The 16,215-nt window shown below is 46.8% G+C and overlaps 1 protein-coding gene across 1 annotated transcript in view; it reads left to right on the forward strand.

Annotated features, from left to right (window-relative positions):
* LOC147460523 (cysteine-tryptophan domain-containing zinc finger protein 7-like) overlaps positions 1–13,318 on the forward strand; it is a 51,422-nt gene extending 38,104 nt beyond the window's left edge. The window contains exons 10-11 of the mRNA XM_086507886.1: positions 12,670–12,839; positions 12,948–13,318. Of these exons, the coding sequence (XP_086364012.1) occupies positions 12,670–12,839; positions 12,948–13,139 (362 nt within the window). The 3' untranslated portion in view covers positions 13,140–13,318. The remainder of the gene's footprint in view (positions 1–12,669; positions 12,840–12,947) is intronic.
* The last annotated feature ends 2,897 nt before the right edge of the window (positions 13,319–16,215 follow it).

The raw sequence follows: 16,215 nt of genomic DNA on the forward strand, positions 1-16,215 counted from the left end.
CTTATCATCATGAACTTGATGATATGAGAGAACAGTATGCAAATGATGAAGATTTTGCAAGGGTCTTCGAGCAGCTAATGGATGGACGTCATGAACACTATCTTCTTAAAGACTGGTTCATGATGATGCATGGCAGATTGTGTGTCACAAAGCCATTGCGACGCAAAGTTATGGAAGAGAGTCATGTCCCACCGTATGCAGGGCATCATGGTATCGATGCTACAGTTAAAGCGGTTGAGACATTCTTCTATTGGCCTACATTGAGAAGGGATGTGGATGCCTTTGTGCGAGAATGCCTAATATGCCAAAAGGTCAAGTTTGACAGGCAAAAGGCACCAGGGTTATTGCAACCACTACCTATTCCAGATAAACCATGGGAAAGTATTGCTATGGATTTTATCTTTGATCTTCCGAGAACGCAGACAGGAAACGATGGTATTTGGACCATTATTTGCAGATTCAGCAAACAGGCTCATTTTATTCCTGTCAGGAAGAAGATAAAGCCAGATCAGATGGCACGCTTGTTTATGAGCAATATTTTCAAGTATCATGGCATGCCACAGTCGATTGTTAGCGACCGTGATCCACGCATGACAAGTTTGTTCTGGAGAGGCTTGTTTGAGAATATGGGCACCACGCTCAAATTCTCTTCGTCATTTCATCCTCAAACAGATGGGCAGTCAGAAGAGGCAAATTCTACTGTCCTGGATCTGCTGAAGTGCTATGTGTCAGAGCATAAAGGAAAGTGGGAGCAATATTTGCCATTGGTGGAGTATGCATACAATAATACAATGCATTCATCAACTGGCAAGGCACCCTTTGAGATAGTTGAAGGTGGCAAGAAAGTTCCTCCTATACTGCATACAAAGGACAAGATATTTGAAGCAGATAAGTATGTTCAGGACATGGATGAAATGTACAAGAAGGTCAAAGTGGCCTTAGAAAGGACTCAGGCAAAGCAAAAGAAAGCAGCTGATCGTCACCGTCGTGAAGTGGTATATTCACTTGGTGATTGGGTGCTTTTACGCTTTGAAAAGGCAAGGTTAAAGAAGATGAAGGGCAAGGAAAGACTGTTTCCAAAGCTCAGCATGCGTTACTATGGGCCTTTTCAAGTATGCGACATAATCAATGATGTTGCATAATGGCTGAAATTGCCTGACAGTTGGAAGATTCACAATGCGTTTCATGTGAGTCTTCTCAGACCCTATGTGGGTGATGTGCCAGAAGATATGCTAGCTGAAGATCATCCGGAAGTCGAGGAACTTGACGAGATCTTGGTCCCTGAACAGATTTTGGCACACAAAGAAAGGAAAGTGAAAGGCAAGGTTGCTAGGCGTTACTTGGTAAAGTTCAGAAACTATCCACCAATGGATGCTAAGTGGATGGAAGAAGGTGAACTTGCAGAGTCACCAACTGTGTTATCACTTTACCTTGAAGCCTTCGATTTGCAACCTACCTTGACCCCTTGAGTTTCACAGCTACATGGATTGTCAGTGTGACAATGGCTTCTGAAACAAATGATGTACATGGTATTTAAAGTGAGCTCAAATCAAATACTTGTTACATGAATGTTAGAGCTGTACAGATTGTCAGTTTGGCAATTGCTCTTATGGAATGTCCAAAAGTTTGGTTAGTGCTATAGAAGTGAGTATTTCTTGTCAGTTTGTCAAGAATACAGTGATTGCTTCTATTGAAGAGTACATGTGTAACTGCATTCTTAAACTGTCGGTTTGGGTATGCTCGAAAGTGTTACGGGATCCAACGTGTACTATAAGACAGTGGCAAAATGTGCAGCTACCATTTTGTCATTGGAAAGTTAGCGACTCAAAGCAATGGCAGAGTGCGAAGCTACCACTATGTCATTGGGACAGGGTTCACACGCAGGCAATACATGAGTCGACGAGGTGTTGAATACACCAGGGTTGACAATGAGCATGTATGTGTCGTATATGTGTCGACAGGTGTTGAATACATCAGTGTTGACAGTAAGCATGTACGACATAGATGCAAACAAGGACGTTTGAGATTTCAAGAGGGGGGTATGTCACCAGCGTGTGAATACTATCTATCCTTTTTGTTGATTTCTTTCTTATTATCTATTTACTTTCACTTTTTGGAAACACCCCTCAGGAAATCTAACTGCCCTGCATTGCATAGCTAGTGTGGAACTGTCCAGAGGGAGTCCAGGCCTGAGGGCAAGAGAGCACTAAGGTTGGACAAGGACTATGGTTAGCAAGTGGGGTCATTGACTAGCCAAAGTGGAATCCTTTGCTACAGAGGCTACATTTCAGTTCTGGATGTGGCCGCAGTGTACAAAGAGGGTCGGATGACCTAGAAAGATACAATGGCAGCATCTCCTAAAATTTAGGGAACTGCTATTTTGGGACCTGAAAATGTGTTGACGTCATTATCTCCGGAATGACAAGGGGAACATTTTCTTACTCTGCCGTGAAGTCAACTGGGCAACCGGTTGGGATATTTTTAGTCGGCAACCCCGAAACGGGAAAATGCTTATAAATGTGCCAAGTGGCACCTTCTGGTGCACTTGCCTCATGCATCAAGAAGTGGCGCTGAATTTAGGAGGGGGAGAGCCTCATTTTCAGATTTGTCACAGGTTAAGAGCTATGGAGTGCTTGCTTTCCCTCTTATGCACAGTGCGGTGCCAGGAGTGATGCCCTGCACGCTACGCACTACCCTCTCTCTCCCCTTTGGCAGTATGTTATGCCCCTCTAGTGGGCTCTTCATTTGACCAATGTACAGTTGTGTGGGTTCATGCGCGATTGCCGAGGTAAGAGCCTCTTGCACAGGTACTGGATTAGCTAGCGGCTAATCCCCCCGCAGGTACAGGTGAATTCGGAGAGGTTTCACGCCAGAAATCTCGTCCGATTCAAAGGGCAAGTAGCCCTACAGGTGCGGGAGCTCGAGGACTTGCTACGGATGCGACCGGCACGCGAAACGGAGCCTGAAACAGTGAATTACAGCCTGCTGTGTATTTTTGCAGGTTTAGGGTTTTGGCCCTAAACAGACCCTAATACCCCCAGGAGGTTCGGGGACGCAAGGGGACCGCTGTACAGGTGATCTGGCGCATTTTCAGGGCTGAAAACAGAGAATTCAGCGTGCTGCAGATTCTCGCCAGGTTTTGCAAAGTGCCCGTATGCGTCGGGAAAGACAGTCAATGCGTGGGAATACTGACTGTGAAGGGTTCTAGTACAGTTATGTTGCCGAAATCGGGCTGGAACAGTGGAAATTCAGCCGAGTTTGTGCGGGGCAGCTTGTAGGGAACCACAGCGTTTATTCCCTCTTTTGAACAATAAAGAAATACCGAAAGGGGCGCCTAAGTTAGGGGCCAATCTGGTGTCCGTCTACTCATACAGGTGCAATCTAGCAGCCTGTATCCCTCTCCCCTTTGTTGTGTCTTGAAAGTACAGGTAAGATAGACGACTAATAATGGGTGAAAGCTAAATCAAGGTTTAAAGTAAAGTCTACCGTCCTTTTTGGATTGAACATGCCGGTTTCAATGGCCACAACGTCCGCAGCAAATCTGTAACTCCAAGTTGTCCCATGTGGTGAGAGAACTCTAGAACCTGTGTATGCAACCATCCCACCATTGAGTCGAGGGACCACTCTGTCTCGGCCCTACCACAGAGGGGGAAGGAGAAACCAACTGCCGAGTCCAAGGTCTCTGTCCCCCTAGCGGCGAGAAACAAAACATGGACCCTGAAGCAAGCTGCCGCATTGTCCGCTGCGGAATTGCCGAGAAAACGAGTGAACCCGTAGTCGAAGAAGTCCCAACGGCGTCGGATGTCAATACTCGTCAGACCACGAGGGATAGCTGCAAGGGAAGATGTTTGAATGTGCAAAGGGGGCCGCAAGAAGGGCTGACCCTCTCACGCTAGGCGACTCGTGGCAAAGGCGCTGCCAAGAGATCTCCTAGCCGCTGGAGAGAGACCAGTCTCCTAAGTCGACTGTGAAACTGGAGTAGGCGGGGGAGGAGGAGGAGCAAGGGGGGGGGCGGAGGAGAAGAGGGGCGGATGGGGCGACAGAGGTAGAAGGGTGAGGTGGAGAGGCGACGGGAGCAGAAGGCGGGGGGGAGGATGAGGGAGAAGGGGGGAACTCTTGGGGGGGGGGGGGGGGATGGCTGTGGGAAGCGGAGGTGGGGGATGGCGCAAGGATCTCCTCCTGCTCGAGAGGACCAAAGCGGTTCCCCGTGGGAACCCACTGTTGCTGAGTAGGCACCTGAGGGCCACTCTGAGCGCCAGGCTGAGCGCTGTGGCCCCTGGCATCGTCGGCCACGGGCCTGTTGCCATCCCTCCTCCGCTGGAGCCCCAGGCTCAGAGGGTGGCTCTGCATGAGTGCGTTGTGCCTCTGGCTGTGGCTGCGGGCCAACCCTGGCAAGCTGGGGCTGAGGCTGTGGTGCAGGTCTCGGCCTTCTCCGTGGACAGGCCTTCGCGAGATGGCCCATCTGTCGGCAAATGAAGCACTGGTTCGGGAGGCCCGAGTACTCCACACTCTGTCTAAACCAACCCCCACTCACCCGAGGCAAAAGGATAACCTTCGAGAGCGTGTGGGTATCTCTGACCAAAACTCGAACTAAGGGGATGCCTGCCGCCTTGGCAGCTACTGATGCTGCCGTACGAGGTGTCTCTAGGACAGTCCCAATGGCGGAGCCGATCCTAGAAAGAAGTGGTAAGTACTCCCTCCGTAAACCCGAAAAGCAGACTGAGATGGGGATGGCTGCCTCCTCTACTAGAACATCCGAGGCCGGGTCAAAACCATGTTGCCACTGTCGAAAGTGGGCGCGTGATGCTCGAATGGCCAGTGGACTCATAGCTATGACCTTGGAGGCCATCTCGGAAGTCTCGAACTCGATCTGATAGTAACCCCGTCCGAGAATCTGGACATCCCAGATCTTGCCCACCTCTGCGAGAAGGCAGGCCTGGAGAAGGTCTCACAGCTCTCCTCTGCTAGGTCGGGTGCCGAGAATCTTGCAGATGACCGAAGTTGCCTGCAATCGCTCTACCTCTACGGCAAGGCTCGCTTGCTCTGTTGGCGAGAGAGCAAGTCGAATGGTGGGCTCAGCGGGGTCGGGCGAGGGGGCTTCGGGCGAGTCCCTCTGTGGCGAAGCTGGAGCCTCCATCTGTGTCTACTGCTGTGGCGGAGAAAGAGAGAGTAAAGCAGTTTTTCTGCAAAGGGCCCCAGCAAGCACTGTCGAAGAACCAACACTGCCAAAGCCAATCGATAGAAGAACCACGGCGCGAGAGGAAAAAACAGTACAAAAAGAGCCACGGGCCGAGGAGGGGGGGGGGGGCGGGGCAGGCGGCGTAGCGAGGTGAGGGTGAGGGTGAGGGTGAGGGCAGCGAAAAAAAGGGGGGGCAGCGGGCAGTGAGCAGTGGGGGCAGGAGGCTGGCGGGCAGGGGCAGCGCAGAGGGCAGCGGGCAGCGAGGGCGGGCGGGCAGGGGGAGGGGCAGGGCAGCGCAATGGGCAGCGGGAGCGGGGGACTGGGGCTGAGGGTGGGCGCAAGAGAGGGGGGGGGGGGGGGGGGGGGGGGGGGGGGCGACATGGGGGTAGCGCTAGGGGGTGCAGGTGCGAGGTGGGGAGCGGCAGCAGCAGCCTGGGGTGTCCAAGTTTGTTACAACTATGATGAGAACTACTGTCATCTGCAGCATCTCAAATGGGTGCATTCTCCTCCGAAGCCTGAGGGACAGAGGTAGGAGAATAGGGTTCATTGAAGGTAAAAGCTCGTCGAAAACAACATCACGACTGAGTACAACATCCTTCTTCTTTGGATCATAAAGTTGATATCCCTCTGAAAAGAAGTTGTAGCCGACAAAAAAACATTCTCCTGGAGTTGGGGTGAAACCTCCCCCTCTTCTCCTTCGGTTCATGGACATATGCATTGCTCCCAAAAATTCAAAAATAAGAGACGTTGAGCTTCTTACCGAAATAAGCTTCAAACGCGGTCTTGCTTGGAATTGAAGAGGTTGGAGATCGGTTTATGGTATGAGCTGCCGTGGCAAGTGCCTCCGCCCATAAAGACTTTGGCAAGTCTTGATGCTCAAGCATGGTTCGTGCCATTTCTACCATTGTCCTATTCTTCCGCTCCACAACTACATTCTCTGAAGGTGATCCGGTATTTGCAAGCTCTCGCTTGATGCCATTGTCCGCACAAAACTGAATGAATGCTTTGGAGGTAAACTCCCCACCTTTGTCCGATCGATTGCTTTTCTTCTCCACAAGAGAACGCCAATTCTTGAAGAGGCCAAATGCCTCATACTTGTTGTAGAAAGTATACCCAAGTAAAGCGGGTGAAATCATCCACAACAACATGAAATAGAGAGCCTTGCCGAGGGAAGGGGTCTGTGTAAGTTCACAAAGTTCGGTGTGAACCAACTCCAAAACAGCAATGGCTCGGCGTGTAGCAAGCCTCTGAATAGATTCTCGATGTTGCTTCCCACGAGTGCAAGTAATGCATTTGCCATGCTTACTCCCAACATCTGGTAAGCTTGTAAGCATCTGCTCACGAAAAGCAAGCCGAAGAGCATCATTGTTCAAACAATGTGACAAAGTGCCAAACCGGTCACCAAATACATGGGAAAGTGGGATCTAAACTTGACTTTTTGACCTAAGACTGTCAATTGTGGCAAACCACAAGGGAATACCAATGCTTGATGGACAATCGTGCTAGTGCTTTTGCTGTGACTATGTCCTGCGAAGGAATGAACACGCAAAACTAACTGACAAGACGGACAATTGGAAACATTGTAAATTCCTTGAATGCAAACTCTTCATCTTTTCTAGAGTGATCTTCATGCATCTGTGCTCATCTGTGAGTAAATCATGTGCATCGTGCAATATGGAGTGCTTATGAGAAGGTAACACATAAAGATGGTGACAAAAATACAAGGGATCGTCACGAATAAGAGACTCGGACAATTCATACGGACTAATCATGCGAACAAAAGATATTTCCTGAATGGGTACTGTGGACCTCGACTCGAGAGCCAAGATCGGTCCTACGTGACCGATTGTATCTGCAACTGGGTTAGCTTTATGAGAAACACAATAAAACAAATTACCAATTTGCTCACAAGACTGGAACCATCTAGCTTGACGGTCAAATGTACTCGGTACAGATTGGAGCAACTTGAAGGCTTGATGATCTTGACAAACAATCAAATCTCGATCATGCACAAAATGCGTGTCTTGTGTAGGAGAAGGAAGGACAAAAATAGATTTTTTTCATGCAATGACTTATTCTTTTCTGGATTGTGGGACTCAGTACCGAGAGAAACTAAGAGACTGTGTGTTTTATCCTCTTTCAAAACATGAGAGTGAGAGATTAATGACATAGATGGGATGTTCGTGTTACAACGTAGAACCACGGGAGGTGCTCCTTCAATTGTGAGAGAGAGTGTTTTCTTTCTTCTCAATTTGTGGATTATAATCTTTAAACCACTTGATCGCAAAAATCAAATCACCTCCTTTGAGAGGAAAAACCACAAACATACGATGAAAACTGACATCTTGAACCAAAAGTCACATCAAGACATTCATGCGTGAAAGAAGAGTGCATGCTTGGAGAAAATTCAGAGATCACAATGGGATCTATTGGAATAGGTTCTAAACGTGCGCTCTTCATGAGATAGTCACTAATCACATCATGCACACTACCCGAATCAAACAAGATCACAATGCGTTGACTATTCACATGACCATAACACTACATGAGAGACTCATCTACATGATCATTAGAAACTTGGGACACATTAGTGTTCTCACTGATTGCATTAACAGATGATGTGGATTGTGTGGGTTCTTTAGGTGCTTTCTTAGGACAAACTCGTTTTATGGGACCTTTAGAATGACATTCAAAACATCTTCCTTCCTTTGCATATCCGGTACGTTCTTCAAGAGTTAACCTATCTCTTAAGAGTCCTTGAGCAGATTTTTCATCAGGTGTCAACTTAGGGGTGTCCTGAGTTTGAGTCTTTTCTTTATTATCATTGTGAGAGTTCTGTGCTCGAGGTGTAGAAGGAGATTGAGAAGAAGAATTACCGTTATGCTTACCATTGTTCTTACCATTTGGTTGGTCTTGAGGGGTACTTGACTTGTTCTCCTTGGGCTTACCTTTGTTGTGCTTCATTTCTTGCGCTAGAGCGATTCTAACGGCGTCATTGTAGCCCGTAGTGTTGAAGACTTGCACATCGAACTTGATGTACTCATCCAATGCAAAAAGGTAAGCCTCCTTTCGTTCTTCATCTGATTTGCACAATTGAACTGCTAAATACGGTTAGAAAAAGACATAACAGAAGTGCCATTTTGCTCAAGACACGCCAATCTTCTTTTAACCGATCTAAGGTACTGCGGTGGCATGAAACGAGCCTTGGGCTTGTCTTGGAAGTCGCCCAATTGAGAGAGGGGTACGCCTTCCTCGGCATGCTCAAGATGCTCAGCCAACTGTGACTCCTGCCAAGCTTGATACCAATTGATGGCATGCTAGATACATGGCAACAATCAAAACTTTACTGTTGCTTGTTTTCTTGTTAGTCGCAAAGTAAGCATTAAATTGATGCAACCAAGAATGAATCACAAAAGCATCCATCTTACCATCATACTTATTGAACGTCAACTTGTCAGTGGCTGGATTGTTGGAGTCGTCGCCTCTATCTATGCTATGTGATGACTTGCCGGCCTCCTTGAATGGCTCGCTCTTCGTGGAGAGTACGTGTAGGACCAACTCTTGCATGCGTTGGTCCCTCTGCGCCTCTCGCTCTAACTCCATAGCCGCTTGCTTTCCTTCGGCCGCTATGCATTGAGCCTCGCGTGCTTGCTCACGCTCGAGCTCCATAGCTGCCCTTCTTTCTTCAGGCGCTATGCGTTGAGCTTGGCGTGCTTGCTCATGCTCAAGATCCATAGCTGCCCTTCTTTCTTCATGATCTCTATCCATGGCGGCACGAAGAGCCTCTTGTTGTAGCATCATCTCCATCATCGACTTGACCAAAGTTTCCACAAGGCTTGGTGGAATCCGTGGCGTAGATGGGGATGGGGGAGGATCGGGGAACAATCCTCCCAATGTAGGGACTTCTTCTCTTCCAACTCCACTCTCATCACCTTCATGCAGAGTATCCATGCTGCTTCTGGTGATGACCATGTATTGAGTACTTGGGTACTTGGGTTCTTAGGGTACTTTGGTTCTTGGGTACTTGGTTACTTGGCTTCTTGGGGTACTTGGGTACTTGGGGTTCTTGGTACTTGGTACGGCTTGGAATCTGCAATTAAGAAGGCTTCTCTCTTACCCAAGCTCAACTACTTCTTGCGGGTGCACCCCTTGGAGGCCTTGCGCTCACACCAAGGTTGCTTTTTCCCACCTCACATTGATTGGCCTGCCGTTAAGTGCAAGGTCCGCTTTCAATGAGTGGAAAAGAGGAAGGAGGGGAGGCTGGGCTTGACAAGCCCTTCTTTTTGGGTTACATGCCACTCTTCAAAAACACAGATTAGGGATTGACACGTCCAAGTGGTCTTGGGTTACGTGAGATCACAAGAAGCAAAAAAATTTCTGTGGTTCTTTGTGCTTCTTTCCTTGAGTGATAATACCGAACACTGCCAAAGAGCTCTGATACCAATGTAATGTGTAGTGGAAGAGAATGATGGTGTAAGCTCAATGATCAGTGAGTGCTCAAGGTTCCTTTTACTTAAAGAGGAAGGGAAAGCCTTAACTTAATGAGAATGTGTAATGATCAAAACAAGAGACTGGAGAGAGAGAGAGAGAGAGAGAGAGAGAGAGAGAGAGAGAGTACGAAGATACGGGTCCCGAAGATACGGGTCCCAAACCCCCCTCCAAGGGCCCCCCTCTCTTTAGAGAGGTATTTGCTTTAGATTGCACAAATTTTGGTACAATGGCTCTAAATGCTGTGATGCTTAACAACGACGATGTCGACGGTGATGATGATGTCGATGACGGTGACGACGACGACGATGTCAAAGCTAATGGGCTGAAATCTGAAAATGCTCTTGATGCTTGTGGCTGAGATCAGAAATCGTTGGGAATGTTGATGGGAATCTGCTAGTGCGGTGAGGCTACGGGCTGATCGGTTGTGGTCGGCGACGACGATGGCTGAAAAACGCTAAGTGATCTGCTGGCTGAAAAACTGTTCTGCTGTCTTGGTCGTTACGTAACGGGCGACTGCGACGAGGGAAGTGTTGGTCTGCTGTGGTACTGCGGTTGGAAGCCGGGGAAAGCAAAACGCTGCTGCTGGCTGAAAACGCTGATGCCAAAACGCTAGGTGCTCATGGGAAAAACAATGATGGTGCTGATAATCCCAGGTACTTGGTAGTGCTTGGTTCTTGAGAGGCTCCTTCACTGCTCCTCTGGCTTCTACTGGTGCACCAAGGGCTGGTTAAATAGGTACAAATGCTTGGGTCAGGCAGCCATCCCAACAAGGGTAAATGAAAAGTCACTTATTAATAAAATGCACTTTAAGAGGTGTTTTACACGCAGTTTAGGAAAAAGGTTTGATGCGGTGAAAATGCTTATGCTTGGTGCTAGGTACTGATCCTAATGCTAATGGGTTGTGCAATCAGAGGGTATGTAGCTACTAAGTGCTTGGACATGCACGTCCTGCATACAGGCTCACAAAGGTGCCAGAACACTTCCTAGGCTAACCTAAACCCTAGAAGTAGGTACAACTTCTCCACATGGACAGAGGGTTAGATGTGCACGTGACACCAACTCGCTTTGGAAACTTCCTCCAATAATGGCCCTTCTCACCACAACTGTTGCAATGCCGTTCCGCCTTCAAGGCTTCGCGTTCGGTATCACTTTTCTTATGTTTCGTGTTATTGCTTTTCTTCTTACCCTTCTACTTCTTGTTATTGTTGGACGAACCGGTCAAGGTTTCGGAGCTCGGTTTCTTCCCCGTATTGAACCGCTCCTCTTGGTCCATCACCATTGGAACAATGTCGTTACAAGAGATAGTATTCAGTTGGTGACTCGTGATCAATGAAGAATAGAAGTTGGTATACCGAGGAGGCAATTGGGCCAAAAGCTAGATGGCCATATCCTCTGAATTGATAAGCTTTTCCATATGAAGTATCTCTTGTTGAAGCTCCTGGATCTTGTTGATATGATCCCGCATGGAAGAGTTCTTCCCATCCTTAACTGCACCTCGAGGGCTATCCACTTCATCAGAGAAATTCGATCATATAGTGAAGAGAGTCGATCCCAAATCAACTTCGCGTCTTTCATCAATCGTATGTGACTGATAACGGAAGGTGTACTGTTGAGGATAATGAAAGACAGGATTCGAGCATTGACGCGCTCCCATAGCTTGGCTCCCGCAGGGTCCTTTGGCTTTTGAAAGTTGCTTGAAACAAAGCCTCCAAGCTGGTAAGAGTTGAAGACTGCCATCATGGTTGCTTTCCAAATGGCATGGTTGCTTCCATTCAATTGCCGATCCGAGGGAAAGGTAGGGGGAGGGTAGGTATCTTGATTGGTTGATCACCTACGCCAGAGTAGAACTAGGACCTATCTCCCCACTCTTCATTGACGGGTGGCTCACCACCACCGGTCTCATCCCCATGATGTACTTCGTCATCACGGGCTGAATTTGTGTTAGAATCATCACTCCTCTCCATGGTGTTGGAGAACTTGGGCATGTGACGAGGTTAGGTCGAGGTAGAAGGGAGAAAATCTGTAAATCTGCCCACTACAACTGAAATCAGCCCCAAATGAGTGAAAAAATGCAGAAAAACCAGCAAACCATCTCTTTTCGTTGTGAAAATTCAGCACCAAGTCTCACACAAATCACCAATCCAATTCGAGAGCATGCCGTGGCTCTAATACCATGTCAAAGGTGTAGCGGAACAAGGTGAATCGGGTGATGAACTTGTCTGCAACCGCGAGCAAACCTCCTCTCCGGACCGGGCAGCCAATGGATCTCACATCTATCAGGATAGATCTCCTCGCACTCAAGCTCCTAGCCCACCGTACGGGCACAAGAACAAGCTGATGAATAAGAAGACGGAGGATGAGCAGTAGGTGGTGGTAGTGGAACATAGAGTGGAGGTGCTGAAGGTGATGTGGGTGTTCTTTGGAACCCATATGCATTAAGCTTCCTCCCAGGAACTGAGAAACATCTCCTGAGATCTGACGTGAAGAGATAACAAGGGGAATAAGAGAAGGGGCAGCAAGAAGGGAAGAGTAGATCTGAGAATCTGTTGGGTTCTACTTTTGTTGCTTGGCCAGATACACCAATTGTCGAACCACGCACTGAGTATGTGTCTCCTCTGGGTGGAAGGACTCTGGATGCTAGGAGGACTTGGTGGATTTCCACCTGTTTTGTTGTGATCTCCATGTTCTCCGTCCTTGTTGCTAGGATCGTGCTTCGATCTGCAGAGGGCAAGGAAGCAAGTTGATCTTTGATACCATTGATCACTTCTGATTAGGGATCGGACGGAAACACAGAGACAATCACATTTTCTGAAACTCCGTAATGTGCCAACTGAAAAGAATAGATTGGAATAGACTTTTAGTACTTCAAAACAACACACACACACACACACACACACACACACACACACACACACAGAGAGAGAGAGAGAGAGAGAGAGAGAGAGAGAGAGAGAGAGAGAGAGAGAGAGAGAGAGAGAGAGAGATGATTATTAATGCAGGTGATTCACCGAGCTCATCCACACAGGTGGACATGGATGCGCCAAAAAATTCATCAATGGATAGAGCACTTGCACACGGATCTACACCTCCAACAACAAATTCTCATGCAGGAGGCCCACTTATTATAGCTGCGAAGAGTCGCACGAGCTTCAACCGAATATTGGACTACGTAAGTTACAAGTATACTGTTTTTTCCCAAGGTTGCAATGTGATACTTTCTTGAAAGTGTCACCAACTTTGTTTGGGGGTGAGTATTTCCGGACTTGTTGAAATGCAGGTTATGGATACAGGCTCAGCTCTAGATGCATTGACGAAATCAGTCAATGCATTCACTGCAGCTGAATCGGCATTATCATCATTTACCACAGAAGGCATGTCTGCTTTAAGGAAAGTTTTGGATTTTAGCTTTCATGATGTGGATAGTTTTGTGCGGCTTGTACGTATAGCTTTGGAGGCGATGGGGCATTGAGTATGGATTGTTGTGTATATTTGATTGGTTAGAGTAATCTCTGTGGGTTTCTAGCCCACCCCAGCCACCGCATGTTATGCACATGAGAGGATGCTGCTGCAGGCTTAAAGCAGTGTACCATATTTACAATGAGATACACAGCTGTAAAAAGATAGAAGATAAAGAGGGTTTTAGGCCTCTCTCTCTCTCTCTCTCTCTCTCACACACACACACACACACACACACACACACACACACACACACACACACACACACACACACTTGATTTGTCTCATAGGCCGACTTCGGCCTCACATAACGTTATAACATCTTTCTTTCTTTCTTTCTCTCGCTCATATGAGCATTTGTATTCAATTTCAAAGCGAATCTAATCTTACTTGGCGAGGGCTAGCCTTTATCGTGGCTAGGTATGCCGATCACCCCCGGAGTGTGGTAGAAACTCAATTCGTTGGTTTTATAGAGTGCGCTCTAATCATGAATGGGCTGTATACAGACCTGCACCTACTCTTGGGCACTGATGATGTGAATAAGAATTTCATAGTTGTCATCCAAGGCATGCAAGATAAAGGTAATGATTTGTTTTTGTTTTGGGAATCATTTGCAAGCTTTACACTAGATCGGAGCCCCAAAAGCTATGTACTTTCTTCTTTTTAACCTAAATAGTCATTTTGGATTAAAACATTGGCATTGATTATTTGTTTATAATCTGTATGGGAATGAGTCAAGAGCAGGGGAATTACCAAGCATGTGCAAAGAAATTACGGACATTGTAGGTTTTAACTTCGTTCGTGAGTTTTTTGAGCATATCAGAAATCTCTTAATAGAGCATATACATGATAATTTTGGCGTTATAACCTCACATTATTATAAGTCAGGCCTAGAAAGCATGCTAGCTTAACAGTAATAAATGCAGATGATCAACTAATGGGGGGGGGGGATTATGATTTAGGGGAAAAAAGAAAGAGAGAGAAGTGAACTCTGCTTAGGCATGGACAGCCAAAAAGAAAAACAACAATCACCGATTGTAGTTGACGTAAGACCTTTGAGAATTCCCATATTAGGAATGTAAAAGCACTATCAATGTCGTATTTTCCCTTCTCCCTTGTAACAGCAAAAATTACAATAAAAGACAAGGACACATTAGCGCCCCCCCCCCCCCCCCCCCACCCCCCACGCGGGGTGCGCGCGCATACAAACACACACCAATGGCAAAAATTTGGCATTCGAGCATGTGGGTCTCTCAACAAGTTTTTAGTTTTTTATATATTGAACTGTTAGTCTTATCGAAGTCAACTTTAGGTCGTATTTAAGTGTACAATATGAAGTATTGAATTGTACAATACTATTGCCTCAGTACTTAAAAGGTTGGAGCATGAGTGTGAGGGGGTCTTGGAAAGGTGAGGAAGGTAGTTCTTGTAAGGGTATGGCCAACGTACCACGATTGTTGCCTGCATACAAGTCTTAGAAAGAAGTTTTCATGCCTCTACTCGTAGAATATTCAATGGGGTTTTATGTCCAGGTTTGACTAAACAGACAGCTTTTCCTGGCGGCCTGCCATTTGCAAAATCAAGGCATCTCTCATCGATTCTCCTTTTCGACCATTTTTATTGAGTGCATGCCAATTTTTTTCTATTTCTTGTCCATCTTTGTTTCATCGCCATTCAAAGTGGCACAAAACGTGTAAAATAAAGCGATCACTTTATAAAAAGTATATACCTTCATAAGGTCAGCAAAGTGTAAACTTACGAAGTATAAGGGACTAAAACTTTCACAAAAGCACAAAACCAATGCACTCAAGAAAAATGGATAAAGAAGAAACACTAAATCATCTTATTTTTTTCTAGACAAAATAGATAAAAACCAATCATTATTCACTTGAAAATTCTTTTAGAGAAGGATTGGGCATGATAAGCAAGAGAAGCTAATGTGACTTAAACGGCTCTTAGCTCTGTATCGAGCTCCCACCCCTAGGCATGCACCATCATTCCCTTCTCTTTCCCTTCTCGTGTCATACTTGCTCTCCCTTTTGGCTTGGCTTCGAGGTCATGCTTTGAGATTCTCCCTTGGGGGAGGTGTAATGGCTCTACAGGATGCTCTATGTAATGGGCTCAATGGAGGAGTAGCATCGAATGCAGCCTCAAACATTTTACCCCTGCAACATCAGTCTTCACCGTTGACTATTGCCCATCATATGGCTGCACAACACACTCCTCCTCCATGCCAAGGAAAGATTCAAAGGCCGATTTCTTCTAACCCTCTCTCCTACGCCCATGCCCTGCAATCAAGGCCGACTCTCAACCCTGGCTCTATGCACTAGTTCTTGCACGCTGTTCCTACTAATTCCACTCTTGACATTTAGAGTAAGATGGGCTTCATGGTGCCAAACCTACAATCCTCTCCTCCGAGGGTATTCCATGTAAGCCCCTTTGCTCTATGCACTAGTTCTTGCACGCTGTTCCTACTAATTCCACTCTTGACATTTAGAGTAAGATGGGCTTCACGGTGCCAAACCTACAATCCTCTCCTCCGAGGGTATTCCACGTAAGCCCCTTTGTGCATGGAAAAAATGTATCTTTTTCCTTTATTTCCAATGTATGGCACCACATTGAACCTCAACCAGAAGGCTCTATGTTAAATGATTTTCACAAAACCTACTCTATTGAAGCTGCACACCAACAAAATCCAATTCAACAACAAGGATAATGCTCTTCTCCCTTAGAAATTGATAAACAAGACCATTCAAGCGGAGAAGAGACTGAAAACCCTAACACAGTTGAGGAAAGGGCTTAGGGGCAGGTGATTGTAGGTTCTGTGGAGCTTGATAACTGGTTTAAACACTTACAGGATAGAGTTGTAATCGGGTTATGTCATTATCAAGTTCCCGTCTGGATAGAGTTTCCTGACTTCCTCTTGGAATTTTATCCTTGGCTCAAACAAGTTGGCCTGCAAGTAGGCAAGATGTTGGGACAAATGCCCTCTAAGGGATCAATTCCAAATGGGACTCATAGCTTCTTATAGAGGTTGATACAGACTCCCCCCATCAGAGAATTTATCACCCTCAAGGACCAGGCTAGGC

This window comes from Adiantum capillus-veneris, chromosome 3, assembly GCF_014529385.1.
Source record: "Adiantum capillus-veneris isolate H3 chromosome 3, ASM1452938v2, whole genome shotgun sequence".
NCBI classification, from domain to species: Eukaryota; Viridiplantae; Streptophyta; class Polypodiopsida; order Polypodiales; family Pteridaceae; genus Adiantum; species Adiantum capillus-veneris.